At 50.7% G+C, this 20156-nt stretch overlaps 1 protein-coding gene across 3 annotated transcripts in view; it reads left to right on the plus strand.

Annotated features, from left to right (window-relative positions):
* The window catches only part of UNC45B (unc-45 myosin chaperone B), a gene marked incomplete at both ends in the record, with an annotated part of 29738 nt that extends 10096 nt beyond the window's left edge, over positions 1-19642 (plus strand). The window contains 13 exons of one of the 3 annotated variants that reach the window (XM_079725690.1): positions 1038-1208; positions 3665-3836; positions 6879-7179; positions 8099-8193; positions 8340-8487; positions 9225-9365; positions 10718-10845; positions 11963-12029; positions 12900-13013; positions 13373-13488; positions 14303-14420; positions 16800-16955; positions 19382-19642. In XM_079725690.1, coding sequence (XP_079581816.1) covers positions 1038-1208; positions 3665-3836; positions 6879-7179; positions 8099-8193; positions 8340-8487; positions 9225-9365; positions 10718-10845; positions 11963-12029; positions 12900-13013; positions 13373-13488; positions 14303-14420; positions 16800-16955; positions 19382-19642 — 1988 coding nt within the window. The remainder of the gene's footprint in view (positions 1-1037; positions 1209-3664; positions 3837-6878; positions 7180-8098; positions 8194-8339; positions 8488-9224; positions 9366-10717; positions 10846-11962; positions 12030-12899; positions 13014-13372; positions 13489-14302; positions 14421-16799; positions 16956-19381) is intronic. The other 2 variants (XM_079725691.1, XM_079725692.1) reach the window with 2 other exon arrangements.
* Positions 19643-20156: the final 514 nt, after the last annotated feature.

The raw sequence follows: 20156 nt of genomic DNA on the forward strand, positions 1-20156 counted from the left end.
TTCTGCCCCGTGGAACCTCACAGAATAAGTCTGTTATCTCATGCTCATGACATACTTTTATCTGAAGACAAGCTATCATGTACATTTGTGTCTTTCCTTCACCAGTTAGAGAGCCCCATTCCTTCATCATTTATTTATATAACATGGCTTGGAGATCTTTCCTTTTCTACCTGCCTGCCTGCTTGCCTTTGGGCTACAATCTAGAATGAGGACAAAAATCTCCAAGTTCCAGAGAGTTCAGACGGCAAAAGCAGGAGGAGGCATTTGCCTTTAAGATCCCCAGTGGGCAGGGAAGACCTGGCATCCCAGGCAAAGGCTTGAATTTCAGGCTCCCAGCATGACTGAATCTGCGGGGAGTAAAATGTCTATAAAGGAGTGTCAATTTCCTTTCTGGAAAAGTTTATCAAATCAGTGTATTAAAAACTGCACGAAGCGGACTTCCCTGGTGGTGCAGTGGTTAAGAATCTGCCTGCCAATGCAGGGGACACAGGTTCGAGCCCTGGTCCGGGAAGATCCCACATGCCGCGGAGCAACCAAGCCCGTGAGCCACAACTACTGAGCCTGTGCTCTAGAGCCCAGGAGCCACAACTACTGAAGCCTGTGCGCCTAGAGCCCGTGCTGTGCAACAAGAGAAGCCACCACAGTGAGAAGCCCGCGCACAGCAACAAAGACCCAGCACAGCCAAAAATAATAAATAAATACATTAAAAAAAAAAAAACTGCACGAAGCACCTTTGGATCCCTGCCCACCGTTGCCTGGGAGTGAAGAACTTTCTAAGAACCAGACTGTTCAAGAATGGAATGGGCTGCCATAGAAGTCAGTGTTCAGAGCGGCTGGAGGACCCCTTGGGGGTGTTGTCTAGAGATCTCCCTCCCTTTTTTGGAGTGAGATACTATACTCTCCTGGGAAATTCCAAAATCTGGGAAGCAGTGGATTCAATATTTCCAGAGTCCTTCCAGAAGCCTCTGCCATCCCTGGTCCTATATACCTGAGACGCCCTGGTCCTCTCTATTTACCCCTGTCCTCTCCTTCCTCAGACACCAAGAAGGACCTGAGGCAGATCACCAACCACCTGCTTGACATGCTGGTCAGTAAGAAGGTGTCTGGCCAGGGCAGGGATCAGGCCCTGAACCTGCTCAACAAGAACGTCCCCAGGAAGGACCTCGCCATTCACGACAACTCACGCACCATCTATGTGGTGGATAACGGTGAGGAGGTGGGAGGGTCTGGGGCTCATGCCAGCCTTTCCAGTGGGCACCAGGGTACCAGGCAACCAGCAGAAGGTGGAAGGGGTGCGGCTCTTGTCTGGGAGAAGTCTTCATTTCCAACTGAAAAGCCAGGAAAAGTCATTAGCATATTAGGATCCACCAGTGGGCTGGTGAAGGCGTGGGTCGAGGCTCTGAATTCAGGGCCTGAACACACCCAGAACACACTCAAAAACATCTGGGCGGAGTTTCCTGACAAGCGAGGCAAGTGCCCAAAAAAAACCGAGCAAGACTCCACCAACAAGGGGTAACGTTCCTCAAGTCTCAGGACGGCAAAATACAGGCCTTCCAGAGGGAGAAATGCCACCTGTGTACATTATACAAAGTCCAGTAACAATGTGCCAGGAGATAGTCACTAAATTTGTCAGCTCCAGGGCATCACCCCTCTCCTAAATCACCTTGTTCAACTGTTCAAGAATCATACCTGTGGCTTTATGATCTGCTGTGATAAATTCTCCCACAGGTATAATGACATATAGACCAGACCTTGTTCTAAAAGGTTCAAGTCAGCTTTTAGCAGCTTTACCTTTAGTCTCTTTTGATACAGCACTTCCCCTGTTTGGTTTTCACAGATCTCAGCAAAGTTCATGTGTAAGTGCTTAGACTTGAACAAATTACTCTAGTGCTTTAACCCTCCCCCTCTCAACTCCCTCCCCCCATCCCAGTTCTGGTCTTCTCTGCATGTATTACAAAGCCTGGGCATTGACAATCGACTTCTCTCTGCGCTAGGATTTAGGCCCAACCACACGGTTTATAGGATCGGGGGGTGGGGAGCAATATCTGAAAACTGGGCTGAAGACTTAGGTAGGGGCGCCACCAGGATGTCAAGCCTGAAGTAAGTTTTTGGGTTCAGGGAGGGGCAGCCATGGACGAGGAGGAGGTGCAGAGTGTTCTAGCAGAAGAGAATGAGATGCTCAAGGCAAGGGCAGAGTGGAAGGGAAGGGTAGGGGGTGAGGCTGGGGAGGTAGAGCAGGTGCATTTGATGAAGGCCTTTGAGAGCCAGGCTGGGGCCTCTGGGTTGGTTCACCAGGCCCCTTCCAATGACTCTCCAGCCCTCCCAGTGCGTTTGTGTGTGTGTTAAAATACACAGCACAAAATGTACTGCCAGGCACTTTTATTTTCGATCTTTACGTTTTTTTAATTAATTTTTTTTGGACTATAGTTGCTTTACAATGTTGTGTTAGTTTCTGCTGTACAGCAGAATGAATCGGCTCTGCAAATACATGCCAGGCACTTTTAATTCCCTGCCACATCCAGAGTTTCATGCCTCCCAATGTTTACCTAGGATGTTCCCCTCCCGTTTACCTGCCCCACCACCCAAGGTCCGACCAGCTCCTAGCCAACCTCTACAACCTGGCTCTGAAATCAAGCTATTGTCCCCGAAGCAGTGTAGTGTTAACAGGTAACGTCGTGGGCTTTGAAATCAGACGTTGCTGGGAGAGGGCTGCTGCTATGTCACTTGCCAGATTACGTGGCAAGTTACTTGGCTTCTCCATGTCTTGGTTTTCTGCTCTGATCGATGGTGATAATGATTCATACTAACCAGTAGGGTCAACGTTAGGATTAAATGAGATAACGCATGGAAAGCTCTTGGCACATAGTACGTGCTCCACATAGCTTGAAACTCTTGCTTTGTTGGAGTGAATCTCACCATCTGCGGTGTCACTGTTCTGTCTTTATTTACAGCTTATTGTAATCTTTATACATCTGTCTTCCCTTCCCTGTATTGTGAGCTTTTTGATATCAGGATTGTCTTTTATTTTGGTAGCTAGTACCTAAAAGGTGGTTGTTTATTCATTCACTTATTCAACAAACACTTAATGGTTGAATTAGCCTGGTGGGTAATAGGAAGTCATTGAAGTTTCTTCAACAGAAGAGAAGAGAAGGGATAATAACCATAAATAGTAAATGTTATATTTACTAAACAAATAATAAATATTTATTGAGTGTCATGATGTGCCTGGAATGGCACTAGGCAGTTTCCATACATGATCTCACTGAATCCTCAAACTCTATAAGGAAGGTAGTATTGTTCCCATTTTACAAAAAAAGAAACGGAAGCCTGGGGGAAAGAGAGCATAAAATAGTATTTGAGGAAGATTATACATCAACCCACAGAATGTTAGCACTGGTAGAGTCGTCTGAGATCAACTAGTCCTGACTTCGTAAATGTTGAAAACAGAAGCCCATAGCGGGAGGCTGATGGCTCAGGTAGGGGCAGTCAGGGGTAGAACCTGGCTCTCCTGGCCCCATCCCAGTGCCCTTCACGTTGGATAAGCTACGTGCTGCCTAAAGGCGGGCCGCAGAGCTCTGGTGATAAAACAGGACTGAGCGAGAAGGAGCGTTTGTGAGGACAGAGCCCGGCAAGCGTCTGACACTTGCTGCTGTCCGTCCTGCAGGCCTGAGGAAGATCCTGAAGGTAGTGGGGCAGGTTCCAGATCTGCCGTCCTGCTTGCCCCTGACGGACAACACCCGAATGCTGGCCTCTATCCTCATCAACAAGCTCTACGACGACCTGCGCTGTGACCCGGAGCGTGATCACTTCCGCAAGATCTGCGAGGAGTACATCACGTGAGTTTCCTGGAGGGTCGAGTAACCGAACGCGTAGGACCGGTGGCTCTAAAGCCGGTAAAGAGGCAAGGCTGGGGGAAAGGAAAAGTTGGCTTTATTTCGGAGGCTGGAAACCTGGGGGTGGGAGGAGGGCAGACGCGGGTCCAAAGGCTGACTCCCCCCCACAGCCCCACCAGACAATCAGGGGGCAAGAGCTTTCATAGACAGAGGGAGGGGGCTACAGGCAGAAACAGCACAGTCAGCTCTGACAGTCATCTTGAAATTAGTCATGCAGTGGTCGGATCAGTGTCATCTTGATTGTTTTAGGTACAGTTAGTCTTTAGTTCCAGGGTCAGTTTGTTCCCATTTCTTTGAGGCCAGTTCTCAGAACTGTGGCAGCTTATGTCACGGCTACAGCCTGGTCATCATGTAGTTAACGTCTTCCACCTGGTGGAGGTTTCAGTCTCTATAAGACAGCTCACAGGATATGGCTCAGAATATTATCTATAGCCCCTGAGGGGAACCAAAGGCCCTGGACTTCGCTTAATGACTATTTTTATTTGGTCTCCTTTGACTGCTTTCCTCTGTTTCTGCCTTTTCTCACTTCTCTGATTAAACTTGTTTGGCTAAAGGTTTTCCACAGACGAAAGGCAGGCGGAGGACATGGTGGGGGAAGGACCATAGGGTCCTAATCCGTTTCCGTCGGGCTTTGTATTAGTCATTGATGGCTGTGTAACACATTACCCCCAAATTTAGCAGCTTAAAACAAGAAGTATCATGTGTTATCTCACAATAGGACAGCAGTTTGGCCGAGAGTCGGCTGGGTAGTTCTGGCTTTGGGGCTTACAAATGACAGTCACACGTTGGCCTGGGCTGCCGTCATCCAAAGGCTGGACTGGGGTGGAAGATCTGCTTCCAAGATGGCATGCTCAAGTGGCTGGCACGTTGGTGCTGGCTCTTGGTGGGAGGCCATGGTTCCTCCCCATGTGGATCTCTCCTCAGGGTAGCTGGCTTTCCCTCTCCTTAAAAGGTGAGTCTTGGGAGGGTGAAGACCCTGCCTTCACTCTGCTTTCCTTTCTCTATTCCACGGGTTGGCAAACTTTTCCTGTAAAGGGCCAGAGAGTAAGTTTAGGTTTTGTGGGACAGGTAGGTCTCTATCACAATTTTTTTTTTTTTAAAACCTTTAAAATGTAAAAACTGTTCTCAGCTTCCTGGATTTGGGTCCCAGCGAAGTTGGCTCCATCCTATAGCTTCTCCTGATCCCGACTTTGTGTCACTTAAAGATCCTCGGGGCTTCTCCGTCTTTTTTGACCTCGGCTTCAGCGTCCCGGTAACTATCTCCCAGCCAGTCCCTGTTTGAACGAGGCCCCCTCCTGGTCAGCCTGTACATGCTGCCTCTGAGGTCACCTGACACTGAGTGGGTAGGGTCACCGCCTTCAACAAATGGTGCCTGAGGCTGCCACTCCCCTCCCCTCCCAGGGAGGTGCTTCATCAGGGGCCAGGGGCTGGGTGGAGGTTCAGGCACCAGCTGTCGTAAGGAACCAGTTTAAAGGGCAGACCCCAACTAATTACGCAAGGCTGGTTCCCCAGCACCGAGTGGGAAGAAGATGAGGCACGGGACACGGATTGTCAGAGCTGGAGGGGCGCCCAGAGCTCCCAAGGCTTATCCCTCTCCCCTAGAGGGACTTGCCCAGTTACCCAGCCAGAGGCAGATGTGGGACCAGAGCCCAGGTCTCTGACTCTTGTTCCATGCTCTCTTCTTTCTTTTTTTTTTTTTTTTTAATAATCTTGTCCTTAGCTTTTTTTGGGGGGGGGCTGCGTTGGGTTTTCGTTGCTGCACGTGGGCTTTCTCTAGTTGCGGCGAGCGGTGTGCGGGCTTCTCACTGCGGTGGCTTCTCTTGTTGCGGAGCATGGGCTCTAGGCACGCGGGCTTCAGTAGTTGGGCCCTAGGCACGCGGGCTTCAGTAGTTGTGGCACGCGGGCTCAGTAGCTGTGGCTCGCGGGCTCTAGAGCACAGGCTCAGCAGCTGTGATGCACAGGTTTAGTTGCTCTGCGGCATGTGGGATCCTCCCGGACCAGGGCTCGAACCCCTGTCCTCTGCACTGGCAGGCGGATTCTTAACTACTGCGCCACCAGGGAAGCCCTGCTCTCTTCTTTCATTTATACACATCTGCATTTGCACTGTGCACATCCGCCCCGATTCCCCACAACACATCAACCTGGGCAGATCACGGAAGGATCAGAAGCTGTGTCACCTCTGATGTCCTCATACAGAGATCCTTCCGTAGAGTAGATCATAGCAGATTCTGAAAGGAAGGCAGAAACTTCTGGCTCTTCTAGTCTACCCCTCACCCCCGACTCGTTAGGGGAAGGGACTGGACCAGACAGGGGATTGACTGGCTCAGGCTACATCGTGACTCAGCTACATGGCAGAGTCAGGTCGTGCGGCAGGCATCATGGTAGCCCTATTGTGCTGTGGTGGCTGCTGTCCTGTCCCACCAGACACCCCAGCTTCTGGGAAGCCTGTTGGCTGACAGCTCTCACCTGTCACCTCTCTTTGGGGACTTGCCTTGGCTGAGGACAGCTGTTCACCCTTCTCAGGGCAGCCAGCATCCAATGACTTGCCCCTTACCCCAACTTGGAACAACTTTGAAGGGTGTCTCGGCTCTGGAACTCTTTGCAAGCTGAGGCTTTGTCATGACCGCATCTCAGTCCAGTGCCTCCCTCCATCCAGGCCTGATTTCTTCCCTTTCCCAACACGTGTTGATCCCAAGAGCTCTCCCGAATAAACTTCCTGAGGGTCAGTCCCCATCTGAGTGTGCTTCTTGAGGAACACATCTATTACTTCATTTATCCCCATCGTAACTCTGAGAAGTCGTAGTGCTATCCTCAGTTTCCAGATCAAGAAGCTGAGGCTCAGAGAGGTTCAGTGAATTGCCCCAGGTTACACAGCACATGAGTGGTGGATCTAGGATGAAAAAACAGATCTGTCTGTCCCCAAATCTCACACTCCTCCCATTCCCTTTGGCCAGTTCTCTTGACCACGCTGGCCCTCTGTTTTAGGGGCAAGTTTGACCCCCAGGACATGGACAAGAATGTGATTGCCATCCAGACGGTGTCAGGGATCCTGCAGGGCCCCTTTGACCTGGGCAATCAGCTGCTGGGACTGAAAGGAGTGATGGAGATGATGGTGGCCCTGTGCGGCTCAGAACGTGAGACGGACCAGCTGGTGGCCGTGGAGGCCCTCATCCATGCCTCCACCAAGCTCAGCCGCGCCACATTCATCATCACCAACGGCGTGTCACTGCTCAAAGAGATCTACAAGACCACCAAAAACGAGAAGATCAAGATCCGCACGCTGGTGGTGAGTGCGCTGGGTACCAGACACTGTGCCGGGCATCAGGGACACCAGAATGAATGAGACGTGGTCCCTGTCCTTGAGTAGACCACGCCCTAAGCACCCAGATCCACCCACAGGCCCCTGCAGAAAGGGGTGATAAGCAGGAGGCTGTGAGAACGTGGATTCAGGATGGGGGACCCCGCCATGTAACCCTAACAATGATCTCCTCGATGCTTTTGAACGACACAAACCCTGAGGAGCTTTTGTCCACCAAGTAGTTTCAGTGCAAACTCCAAAAACTCAGTTTGTTTCCTTAATCGGTTTCTGTATAGCACAGTTAAACCTGCTGCATTGTTTCCATTTTCATTTTATAGAAGTAACTTCCTTTTTCTTGACAGCAATTACAGTGAAGATTTGAGTCATTGATCTGTTTGTGGGTTTTTTTTTGGTTCACATCAATTAAAAAAAAAACTAATTTTAGCTTCCGCCATTGTGAGTTTTCTCTTACGGAAGACATTTTTTTTCCTAGCAAGAGTCCAAATTTTCCTGGGTAAAAATCTGCACAGCTGAATCTGCCCCCCAACAAAAATATGATTTCACAGCCAGTTTTTGTGCCATAAGTTTTATCATTGTGGTTACAGATATGGTTAGTATTATCCTGTGATTTTTCAAAATGACAGACACAAAACATCTACGTGGGCAAAATGGTGGGGGAAAAGGGTAAGTTGAAAACCTCCAGCTTTGTGGGCATCTACCCTAACCTGGAAGCCTCAGGGAAGGCATCTCAGAAAGGTGACAGCTGCCCTGAGTTCTGTAGGATGCAGAGAGGTTTATCCAGGCAAAGAAAAGGGGCAAAGTGTTCCAGCCACAGGGACCCGTGTGAGCAAGGCCTCGTCCCCAGGCCTTGGTGCCTCTGATCCTACGCATCTCCCCTCCTCCCCAGGGACTCTGTAAACTTGGCTCTGCGGGCGGCACAGACTATGGTCTCAGGCAGTTTGCAGAAGGGTCGACAGAGAAGCTGGCCAAACAGTGCCGCAAGTAAGGGGGTCCTATTTCCCCAAGCCCACCATCTCCTCTCAGGGATGTGCCCTGGTGGATGCCAGGTCCTGAAAAGCCGCCCACCTGCTGCCCTGAATTGTTTCACTCTTGCCCCAGTCCCAGCACCCTTGCCTCCCCTCCGCCAGGTGGCTGTGCAACACGTCCACAGACACCCGGACCCGGCGATGGGCAGTGGAGGGCCTGGCCTACCTCACGCTGGACGCCGACGTGAAGGATGACTTTGTTCAGGACATCCCCGCCCTGCAGGCCATGTTGGAGCTGGCCAAGGCAAGTGTGGCCCTGGCCTCTGGCCTCAGGATCTGCTGGATTCAGGCTCACGGGGCTGTCCGCTGAGCGTGGGAAATCAGGCTCCCCTGTCCTCATCCTGACTCCACCCCCTACTCTTCCTGTAAACCTGGGGTGGTCACTTCCCTCTGTCTGGCCCTCATCTTTCCTGACTGTAAAATGGGCTCACAACTCTCCATGCCTTCCAGGCAGTGGGAGGATGAATAAGATGAGGGTAGTTTTTTCCTGAGACACCCCTCCCCCCCCCCGGGAGCTGAGGGTTTGAGGGACCGAGGGGCAGCACCTGGCCTCTTCTGGGCCCCTCCCCCCTTCCCAGTCCTTCCCAGATGCCCTTCCTCCTCTGCTGGGCCACCTCCCCCCGCGCCCCCCCTCCCCCTGCTCTTTGCCGCCACTAAAGGGTGGAAGTGTGGGAGGGAGTTTCCACCAAAGGGTGTCCAGCTCCCACCCTATCCCAGTCTGATAGAAAGCCTATGGGACTGGGCTTTTGAAAGGGGCACAAAGCAAAGAGCGCACTGAGAGGGCTCCGGTTGGTGCCCTGGGGTGATGCTGAGCGGAACAGAGCCTGTGTGAGCAGAGCCGGTTCCTCTCCCTCGGGGCCACGCCAGCCACGCCAGCCACGCTCCTCCCAAACCAGCCTGCCTGTGAGGGAGCCTCTGGGAGGCAGCGGTTTGTTCTCAGGTTTCCTTGCTGCCTGTCCCCTCCTATCCCCCACCTCCTGCCTCCAGACCCCTGACAAGACCATCCTGTACTCGGTGGCCACCACCCTGGTGAACTGTACCAACAGCTACGACGTCAATGAGGTCATCCCTGAGCTGGTGCAGCTGGCCAAGTTCTCCAAGCAGCACGTGCCCGAGGAGCACCCCAAGGTGGGGAAGGGGATGGCCGGGAGGGGAGCTATACCACCGGACCGCCGGAGAGGTGGGAAGGACAGTTAATGATGGTCAGGCGCCGTGCCTGTGTGTCTGGGAGGATTTGGTGGAAGAGGCAGAGAAATTGAAGAGGATCATGGTCAGTTTCTCCCACTAGGTGGCACTTGTGGTTTTTTCTTAGAGTTAATGTTCTGTGGAGGGGGAGGAGGAATCGACGATTTATAGTCGGAGAAACCAAATGGAGCCAGGATGAACGTTTTCCAATTTATGTTGATTTCATGGACATCTGACAGTTAGTTGTATTTCATGTTTTCCACATTTATACAAATTCTATTTTCTGGGATATCTGGATTTGGGGATATGGACGCTAAGTACGAATAATGAGAAGTGGAGGGACGGGGGATCAGGGGCAGCCCAGGTGTCACAAATCCCCTTGGGACCCTCCCCACAATGATGCCCTGCACGCAATGGCATACTTTGTATGTGGTTTGTATATGAATATATATGCATTGTATTTCCAGCCAATAAAACATTTAGTTTTAAAAATGACCAAAGTAATATAACCATGTTGCAAAACAAACACAAATGTGACAGTAGAGAAAAGAAAATAGCTACTTGCAATTACATCATCTCCCTCTGAGCACTATTGTCATTTTGGTGTGTTATATCACCTACCAGAGGCTCTTTATTTCTGTGCGTTTTAAAAAAAATAGTTATAATCAGGGGACCTCCCTGGTGGTCCAGTGGCTAAGACTCTGTGCTCCCAGTGCAGGGGACCCGGGTCTGACCCCTGGTCTGGGAACTAGATCCCACATGTTGCAACTAAGAGTTCGCATGCCGAAACTAGAGATCCTACATGGCTCAACTAAGACCCAGCGCAGCCAAATAAATAAATAAATAAATAAGAAAAAATAATAAAAATAGTTATAATCAGAATGTAGTTATTATTTTGTACCCAATTTGGGGAAAATACTTTAGATGTTTTCCATACCGCTACGTAGTTCTCTGAATCATTTTTTAAAGCTGCATAGGATTTCACGCAGGCAAGGGTGTATAGCATGTTCTGCCGCCATGAAGTTCTAATGTGGCTTCTAGAGATTGACTCTTCCCAGCCACCCTGAGGATTATCTGTAGAGACTATTCAACCCTGGGGCTGACCCAGTCCACTGTTAGGTCAGCTTTATCTGCTCTCTCTCCCCTCCCACCCCTGTTTACCCACCCTGCCCCCATGCATAGCCTAATGGAAAGCCAGCCTTCTGCAAGAAAGGAACATTTAGGTCATCTAGGGTTTGGGATGATCTTCCTTCTCTTTCGGGATTGATTTCCTTGCCATCTTTTCATATCCCCAGGACAAGAAGGACTTTGTGGACATGCGGGTGAAGCGGCTTCTGAAGGCCGGCGTCATCTCAGCGCTGGCCTGCATGGTGAAAGCAGACAATGCCATCCTCACTGACCAGACCAAAGAGTTGCTGGCCAGGTGCGGCTGCAGCAGTTCAGGGATGGGGTCTGAGGGGCCTGGAGGCAGGAGGCTGGGTGGAGAGATAGAGATGGCGGGGATGGGGAGTAAATGAGGGAATGAGCCATTAGGGGCCTGAAGAGGAGGCTGACGGGGATCAACACTGAAAAGTGACGGGGCAGGCAGGTCACCACAGGGGCAACTTTTTTTTTTTTTTTTTTTTGGATTTCCTCTTTTATTTCTTTTTTTTTTTTTTTTTTTTAGTTTCTGCGTTATAACAAAGTGAATCAGTCATACATATACATCTGTTCCCACATCCCTTCCCTCATGCATCTCCCTCCCTCCCACCCTCCCCATCCCACCCCTCCAGGCGGTCACAAAGCACCGAGCTGATCTCCCTGTGCTTTGCATTGGGAGGAAAGAGGTCACTGTCCATTCTGGTGACCTGGTTCCCAGGCCCTGAAATGCCAAAGATGAAAGGCACAGTTTCTGTGCAGCCTGACGGGAGGCACACAGGCTCACAGTTACCACACGACACGGCAGGTGCCATGATGGGGGACATACAGAGGGCTGGCTGGAGCACGAGCAGTGGCACCCAACTGGCCAGACTGGAGGGTAGGTGGGTAGGCAGCTAGAAAGGCCTCCTGGAAGATGTAACAACTCAGGGGAACCCTGAAGAAAAAAAAAGGAGCCACTCAAATGCAGCAGAAGGAATGGTTCCAGGCAGAGGCAACAGCGTATGCAAAGACCCTGAGGATGGAGGGAGAATGAGTGACTGAGGACGGGGTTCTCCAGGGATATGTCTGGAGCGTGGAGTGCACAGGAGAGAGTGGTGCTAGATACGACCAGAGAGGACGGCAAGGGCCAGAACATGGTGGTCCTGGGGTGCTTCCAGTTTCTCCTGGGTGGTGGGCAGCAGGGAGCCATTTGGTATCTCCCTAAACAGGGATGGGGCCGCTGTTTGCAGCTACATCTGGCCTCACTTCCTCCTCAGCCACTTATGTCCATGGCAGTATCTTCCCAAGGTTAGTTCTGGGGCACGTGCTCACTGGTAGCACTTCCCAGAGTTTCACTGGGCCTGCTGATGCCTGGGAAGGGTGTGCTCATGCACTGAATGTCCTTTATCCTTGCTCTCCAGGGTATTCCTGGCACTGTGTGACAACCCAAAGGACCGAGGTACCATTGTGGCTCAAGGTGGTGGCAAGGTACACTGGGTGGGCTAAGGGTTCCTTGCCATCCTAGAAGGTGCTTCACTGGGGAGAAGCAACTTGTGTATGTGTGTATGTGTATGTGTATGTCTGTGTGTGTGTGTTTATGTGTCTCTGTGTCTCTGTAATTGTGTGTCTCTGTGTCTATCTCTTCATTTGTGTATGTGTGTGTATGTGTGTGTGCACGTTCTTTGCCTGGCCCAAGAATAACGCACCCCCTGCCCCAACCCGACCTCTGGAATACAGTCATTAAGGTATCTGTGCTGTCAGTGCCTAAGTCTATGAAGTGTCATGGGATTTACTGTGGGATCCCATTTATCCTCGTTACTGGAAGGAACCCTGGTGAAGATAGAGACCGCGGGCTTTGCTACAGAAGGCTTGTCATCGAGTCCTTGCTTGTCCCCTTTTTAGCTGCGCAACTTCAGGCAAATTACTTAATCTCCCTGAGCCACAGTTTCTTCATCTGTAAAACAAGGGACAACATCACACACTCACTTTGCAGAATGCCACAAGGATTAGAGAAAATACACTTAAGTGTTGGCTCATAGGAGGTGCTCGGTGAATGGCTGCTATTATGATTAGGTTTGACTTAGTCAGAAGGTAAAAAATGATTTATTTTTCCAAAAGCCACATGAACGTATGGGTGGGTGGGGAAGAGGGCGGGCGAAGATCTCCGTGTGTGCTGGGAACCAAGGGGACTGAATCCGTGATTAAGAATTTAACTGTTTTCCATGATGCTTAAGAGTTGACTCTATTAATAGAGTCTTCCAGAACTTCTGATGGAACAGACAGCAGTTGGAGAGGGACGCTGGGGAGAGAGGCCTCTGTATATTTGTGACCGAGGAGTGACTGTGCCCTTTCTTGCAGGCCCTGATTCCCCTGGCTTTGGAGGGCACAGACGTGGGCAAGGTGAAGGCAGCCCATGCTCTAGCGAAGATCGCTGCAGTCTCCAATCCGGACATCGCCTTCCCTGGGGAGCGGGTAGGTGATGGGGGTGGTGGGGTGGTAGTGATGGGAGGAGTCTGCTCCCAGGGGCCTTTCCCCTTGCCACCCTACCCCTGGCCTGGGAGGGGGCGTGGTGCTGTCACAAAGAGGGCCATGAATTGGAGGTGTGTGGATCCCAGGCCTGGCTCTACCTCTGACGAATAAGGCCGTCCCCTTAGTAACTCAGTTATCTCATCTGCGAAGTAAAGGAAATAATCCCGCCCCTCAGGATCATTGTGAAGGTTGAATCAGACAATGGGTGGGCACGTGCATCGGAAATTCTAGAGCTGGGCACCTGTAAATGACTGGGGGGACATGGTCTCCACCTGACCACTCCTTGACGCCTCCCCCCACAGGTGTACGAGGTAGTGCGGCCCCTTGTGAGTCTCCTCAACACACAGAGGGATGGGCTCCAGAACTATGAGGCTCTCCTAGGCCTCACCAACCTGTCTGAGCGGAGTGACAAACTCCGGTGAGTGGCGCGTACAGGGAGCAGGGGTGGAGAGAGGTGTCCCACGAAGTGTCGGTGGAAATGTCACAGGTACCGTGTGTGCTCTTCCCTGAGGACAGGCTCGAAGGCAGTGGGTAGAAACGACCGTGGGAGGGATTTGAGCTAGCACTTGGAAAGACCACAGTGAATGTGCAAAGCCAAAGGAGACTGGAAAGACATTTCCTTCTGAAGTAGTAGAAAAGGTATCAGGTGGATGGGTCGGGATAAAGTGTCCCCATCCACCCCCGGAAGCAGGGGGATGGTGGAATTGGGTTGAAAGTCTTTTGACTGCAAGTGGCAGAAAACTCAACTCCAATTAATTGGTTTAAGCATAAAGGGAATTTAATGACTCAGGTCATTAATGACTCATCTGGGATACACCAGAGTCAGGTGCGGCTTGATGCAGGGGTTACAAAGCTGTCCTAGATCCTACACCTCTCCACCTCTTCTGTCTGTACTGTCTTCATTTTCAGACAGGCTCTTGCCCTCTCTCATGATCACATGAGGGTTGCTCCAGACATCCTCTTGGCTTCATCTCCAGCAGGAGAGAGAAAGACATTCCCCAGCAATAATACACGAGAATCTCCAGCTGGGTGACATGTTCATCTCAGACCCCGTTGCTATGGCCAGGATGCTGTGCTATGTCACTGGACGCCCCTCCTGGAGCTGGGGGTGGGATTACTGCCAGCTAAACCATGCTGGCTGAGGATGTGGCATGGCCCTTGGGTGGCCAAAGCCCCAGATGCTCATTACAGAGGACCCAGCAGCCTCTCTTCTTCCACCCCTCACACCCTAGGCAGAAGATCTTTAAGGAGAAGGCCTTGCCAGATATTGAGAACTACATGTTTGAGAACCACGACCAGCTGCGGCAGGCAGCCACAGAGTGCATGTGCAACATGGTGGTGAACAAGGAGGTGAGGGGGCTCAGGATGGGAGTGATCAAGGCATGCAGAGTCGGGCCACAGGTCAGGGCCTGGCGCTAGACTGGGGGCTGTTACAGTGGTATTAAGGCAACGTTTTGTCAAAGAACCCAGGAATCCCTCAGTCTTTCCTAGATGACAGCCTCCCTCCCTATAGGCACCCCGAGAGGAATACAATGCACAAAGGAGACAAAGGAGAATACACAAAGTAATATCATCCCTAGCTGTGGCTTTGACCCCAAAGCTTGGGCTGCATGGTGTAGAAGTCCCATTTCCCCAGGTTATTTACTAAATAATCTCATAGCAAAAAATATATGAGGCCAGGGCCTCTCAGAGGTCAAGAGGGGCTAGACCACTTGCATCTGTTGAAGCTCCACATATATAAAAAAATGAAGAAATGCAAAAACAGTTACAAACGATTTTAGAATACGTTAAATGTTAACGTTTAATGAACGATCGCTGTTTCCACAGAAACTGCAATGCACTATAACTGTGTTCATCACAGAATAATTATAGGATTTGTAAAAATAAAATGAATTCAGAACACGTCAACGGCTTCATGGTCTGGTACTGGGATAAATTATCACCACATGATGAATGAACGTCTCCTCCTTTCCATCCTGGCAGACCACTGCCGTGCCTGTAGTTAGAACCTCATCAGAGGTAACAACAGGGTTGAAATCTGAGGCCCTTTGTTAACATGACAACCAGGGCTAGTGGCCGAGTGTGAGACCCACTCTGTTGCCCCTCAGTTCTTAACTCAAGTCTTGGATGTTCTCACTGTTATAGGAGGAAAACCTGATCCATGAAAGCCTTTTAAAGTCAAAAGAAATAAAGCTACCACAGTCCACCAGGGAGCTGGCATGAGGCTGGGCTGGGGGCCTGGCAGCCACGTGGGAGAAGAGAGTGTATCCAAAGACAGTGGAGGGGACAGTGATGGGATGGGGAGCAGCAGCGGCCCCAACAACCCGAATCGAAATGAACAGTGGTCCCAACAGGACAGAAGTTCATTTCTCGCTCACATCATTTGTTGCCCACATTGGGATCAGGTGGCTCACTTCCAAGCAATGACTTAGGGAGGCAGGCATCTTCAATCATCAATAACTATACCCCCCCCCACTCCAAAAAAAGAACTCTCTCTCCCTCTGCCACCTTGAGAGTGGTTTCCATTCAGATGGGGAATGGGGAGACAGACCACAGGAGAGACCCCTGTAGTGCTCCACCATGGTGGCCTGGAAGTGACACACATTCCATCCATTCATGTTCTGTAATGAGAATGAGGTCATGGCCATATGTGGTGCAAGAGATGGGGAATGCAGTCCTTTTGGGGCAGCTGCTTTCCAGTCACACCTGTGCCCCACGAAGGGACTGTGCTGACTATCACTATACTCTTACCTCTGAGGACCACTGCTCCAGCTTCAGGGAGTTGTAGGTAGAGGTTTATAACCTGGGCAGCTGTGACCTTCGACCCCTCTTGGCGTTCCCCTTCTAGGACACCTCACCCGACAAAATGCCCTTAAATTTAACCAACCAGATTTTACTATAGAGCAGAGGGGTGCGGGGGGGTGGGGGTGGTCAGTGTGCTTTCAGACATGTCAGGGCCCTGGGCCCCGGGAGGCTCTTCTCCTGGCTTTTGGGTGCTTGGGAAGCCTCATCCCTCACCTGGTGAATGGTACAGCAGCTCTTGAGTACCATGTAAACTACCCAACTATCTGCTGCTCTTGCCAAGCTTCTGTGCCTTCAGGGACTGCCAAGTCATTTAATGGCAGGCCCTGAAGGCCCATCTGTTGTGGAAGAAACAGTCCAAGCTTCCCCAAAGTGAAGTGAAACATGGCTCTTCAGGCAACATCTACCCTTCAGGAGTCTGTGCCTGCCCTTTCCCCAGGGGTGGAGAGCTGAATGCAAACAGGGGCAACAGCGAATTCTCTACAAGGAACCCCTTATTCTCTTTAACCTTTTAGCTGGAGGAGTCTGTAGCACTTTCATTTAGCTAGTCAGAGAAGACTTCCTGGAGGAGGAGGTGTCATGGTGAGATGCTCAAAGAAAAGCTCTGAGGGGGGCCTCCCTGGTGGCGCAGTGGTTGAGAGTCCGCCTGCCGATGCAGGGGATACGGGTTCGTGCCCCGGTCTGGGAGGATCCCATATGCCGCGGAGCGGCTGGGCCCGTGAGCCATGGCTGCTGAGCCTGCGCGTCCGGAGCCTGTGCTCCGCAACGGGAGAGGCCACAACAGTGAGAGGCCCGCATACCACAAAAAAAAAAAAAAAAAGCTCTGAGGGATCTTGGGTCAGAGGATATGGCTCCAGATGCATCTTCCCCTCTCCAGGCTGGGCAGATGGGGGCATTTTTCTCTGAGCCTGTACCCACCTCCTATAGGTACAGGAGAGGTTCCTGGCTGATGGGAATGACCGGCTGAAGCTGGTGGTGCTGCTCTGCGGGGAGGATGACGACAAGGTGCAGAATGCGGCCGCGGGGGCCCTGGCCATGCTGACAGCAGCACATAAGAAACTGTGCTTCAAGATGACTCAAGTGGTGAGAGTGGGCCCTAGGGACTCTGGGGAGTCCCCCCACCCCCAGACCACACTGCCCTGTATGATCCTCTGGGGGGAGGCCAGCCCCTGTATCTGTTCCTACCACCTAAAGAGAAGAGAATCTATATGATTCGACCCCTTACACTCATTATTTGGACTCCCTAAGTGTGCTAACTCACTTTGGTGGTGCTTATAAGTCATTACTTAAGAATAATGACAATAATAATAGCACTAACTATTGCTGTGGAGCCCCTGAGCTCCCCAAGAATGGATGTGGTTGGGTTACCATCCACAGTTTGACGAAGAGGCAGCAGATTCTCTTAAGTTCACGTGATGACCAGACCCTTTGTGGGACTGTGGCCATCTCAGCAGGCGTAATGAGAGTGATATTGACATAGCCGCAAACAAGGGGATGCAAAATGAAATTTTCCTTATTTCACCAAACTGAACTTAGTTTGTGGGCATCATATTCACTGATGGTGAAAAATGTAAACATCTCAATTCAAATATATTAAAGCAAGTCTGCTTTACAGGCAGGCTCTTTTAGATAGCCAGCTTAAGGCAGGGGTGTGTGTGTGTGTGTGTGTGTGTGCGCGTGCGTGTGTGCGCGTGCGTGCGTGCGTGTGTGCGCGCTGTCCTGGCACCAGGGGAGGGGTCTCTCTCCTAGCTCACCCTGCTTGGTCCCTGGCCTTCAGCACTTTCCCTAAGGCAAGTTTTTCAAAATTGTAACGTGTGTAAGAGTCACACGGAGGGCTGGTTAAAACACTCTCCCCAGATATTCTGACTGAGTAGATTGGAGGTGGGGTGCTTCCAGCCTGGGGACCACAGGCTGCTGTCCTAGAGCAGCTTCTGCTGAAGTTACTGGTCACACATTTCTGTCACCAGGCCCCGCAGGGTGCTCTGTGACTCCTCCACTTACTGTGCTCCAGGCGCTGCTCTAAGTGCTTGCACCTATTATGTCATTCCATCCTTCCAACGACCCTGTGCAGTGGGCATGATTATTATTATCCTCACTTACCGATGGTGAAACCGAGCTCAGAAAAGTAATAGCCCAACACCACATAGCCAGTTAGATAGGAGGGGACTGGGATCCTTCAAGATTGCAACCCATTCCTGGCCACTTCTTCCATCTTCCCAAGGGGCTCAGAAATCCTGGCTGCATTCCTGTCCCAGGGAGTGATAGGCACTAGACCCATGATCAATTACGCATCAGCATAAAATCTTTCCCTGAACCCGACCACAGCCAGCTAACTTTCCTTTCCTTTCCTTGTGGTAGGATACAGTGCAGAGTTTACAAAAGTCTGCTGAGAAGCTCAGAAGCAATAATTTGCCTTTTCTTCCTCTCTGTATCTGTCTCCCCATCTGACAGTGGTGTATGTAGAAAGGTATCTCTGTTAACTAGTGGAGGGTAACAGGCCTGAGGCAGCAAAGGGGAAATTGTCAGATTAGTGCCTAAAATCATCATTCCTGTCCAGTGCTACTTGATGGGCTCTTACTATGCTCTGGCCATCATGCTAAGCTCTTTTCATGTGTCATATCATTAGATCATCACAATATTATGAGGGAACGTAACAGATGAGGCTCCTGAGGCTTGGAGAGGTTAAATAATTTAGCTAAGGTCATACAGTTGGTAAGTGGCTGAGTTGGGACCTGAACACTTGTCTGACTCCAAAACCCATACTGATAACTATTCTATTCTGTGTCTGTTGAATGTTGCAAGTGTCAAGCCTCCTGGTTCTATTCTCAGCTCCATTTCTGTCTCCTGGGGGTGATCAGAGTGGTCTAGAGTCCTGTCTCCTCCATGTACAGTAGCTGGGCTGCTTCACAACTGGGAATGGAGGAGAGAGATGGAGGAGTGGTGGAGGAGAGGATACACTCCAGACGCCAGTGTTAATTCCAGTTGAAGTCAGGGCTGGTGGAGTGCATGCCCAGGGCGTGTCTCTAAGGGCACCTGGGTTGGCAGAAGCAGGGTTAGAATCCTCCTTTCTGAACACCCTCCATTCCCATTCCACTCAGGCATGCAGTGGGCCTGTCCCTTTGCTTCTCAAGATGCTTAAAAATTAAATGGATGTGTGGATGTTTATTCTTTACTATTTCCAGATGTGTGACCATAGCGAAGTTACTTCCTCTCCCTGAACCCCAATTCCTCCACTTATAAAATGAAAAGGATTGGATTATTTCAAGCTCCTTCTAGTTCTTCAATCCCTGCCCTGGTCCTGGTAAGGAGATGGGCATCACCCAGCTAGTCCCAAGGGGCTCAAGTGGGCATATGCCAAGTCCCATACAGATAACCAGACGTATGCTTGCCCTTTCAGAGCTCAGGATCTGGGCCTGGCCAAGGCCTTCTGTTTATCTTGTCCAAAATCTCCTTTCTCCATCCCCCCACTGATCCCTCCAATCCTTCCTTATCCACTTCTCCACTTTCAGACGACTCAGTGGTTGGAGATCCTACAGCGGCTTTGCTTGCATGACCGGCTGTCAGTTCAACACCGGGGCCTGGTCATTGCCTACAACCTGCTGGCGGCTGATGCTGAGCTGGCCAAGAAGCTGGTGGAGAGTGAGTTGCTGGAGATCCTGACTGTGGTGGGCAAACAAGAGCCGGACGAGAAGAGGGCAGCAGTGGTTCAGACAGCTCGGGAATGTCTCATCAAATGCATGGATTATGGCTTCATTAAACCAGTGTCTTAGACAGGGCCCAGACGGATGCTGGGGCTGCTCCTGTTCCGTGCAGAGTTCTGAGCTAAGAACTCCTGGGGTGTCTGTTCAGCTAGGGATCATAGCAAAGACAATGAAGTCTCCATATAAAAGAAGGACTTGATTGTCCCCCGAGTTGTGAATCTCCCCCTTTGCTCTAGGAAAGTTTGCATGTTTCATTAGCTCTCTTGTTCCTTACATCTGTCATGTTCCCAAAATTCCTAGAATAATTTTCATCTGTGATTAGGAAGACAGGTTGGATAATTCTCTCTGTACCCGTTCCAAAGGCCAGGATAATGGGCTGAAGTTCTTTATATTTTGCAAAATGAATTGTGTGGTAAAGTAGGAACTAACAGGTGTGTGAATATAAACGTTAGTGCTGGTGTATCTGGATGCTGATCTGTGCTGGTTTTTATATCCTTTCTCCCATGCTGTTTGAATAAGGCTGCCTAGAACTGCATGTTTCAGCTGTAGTGCCCTGTCCCAGGCCCATGTCCATTCCCATCAC

Source organism: Hyperoodon ampullatus (genome assembly GCF_949752795.1).
Source record: "Hyperoodon ampullatus genome assembly, chromosome: 19".
Classification (NCBI taxonomy): domain Eukaryota; kingdom Metazoa; phylum Chordata; class Mammalia; order Artiodactyla; family Ziphiidae; genus Hyperoodon; species Hyperoodon ampullatus.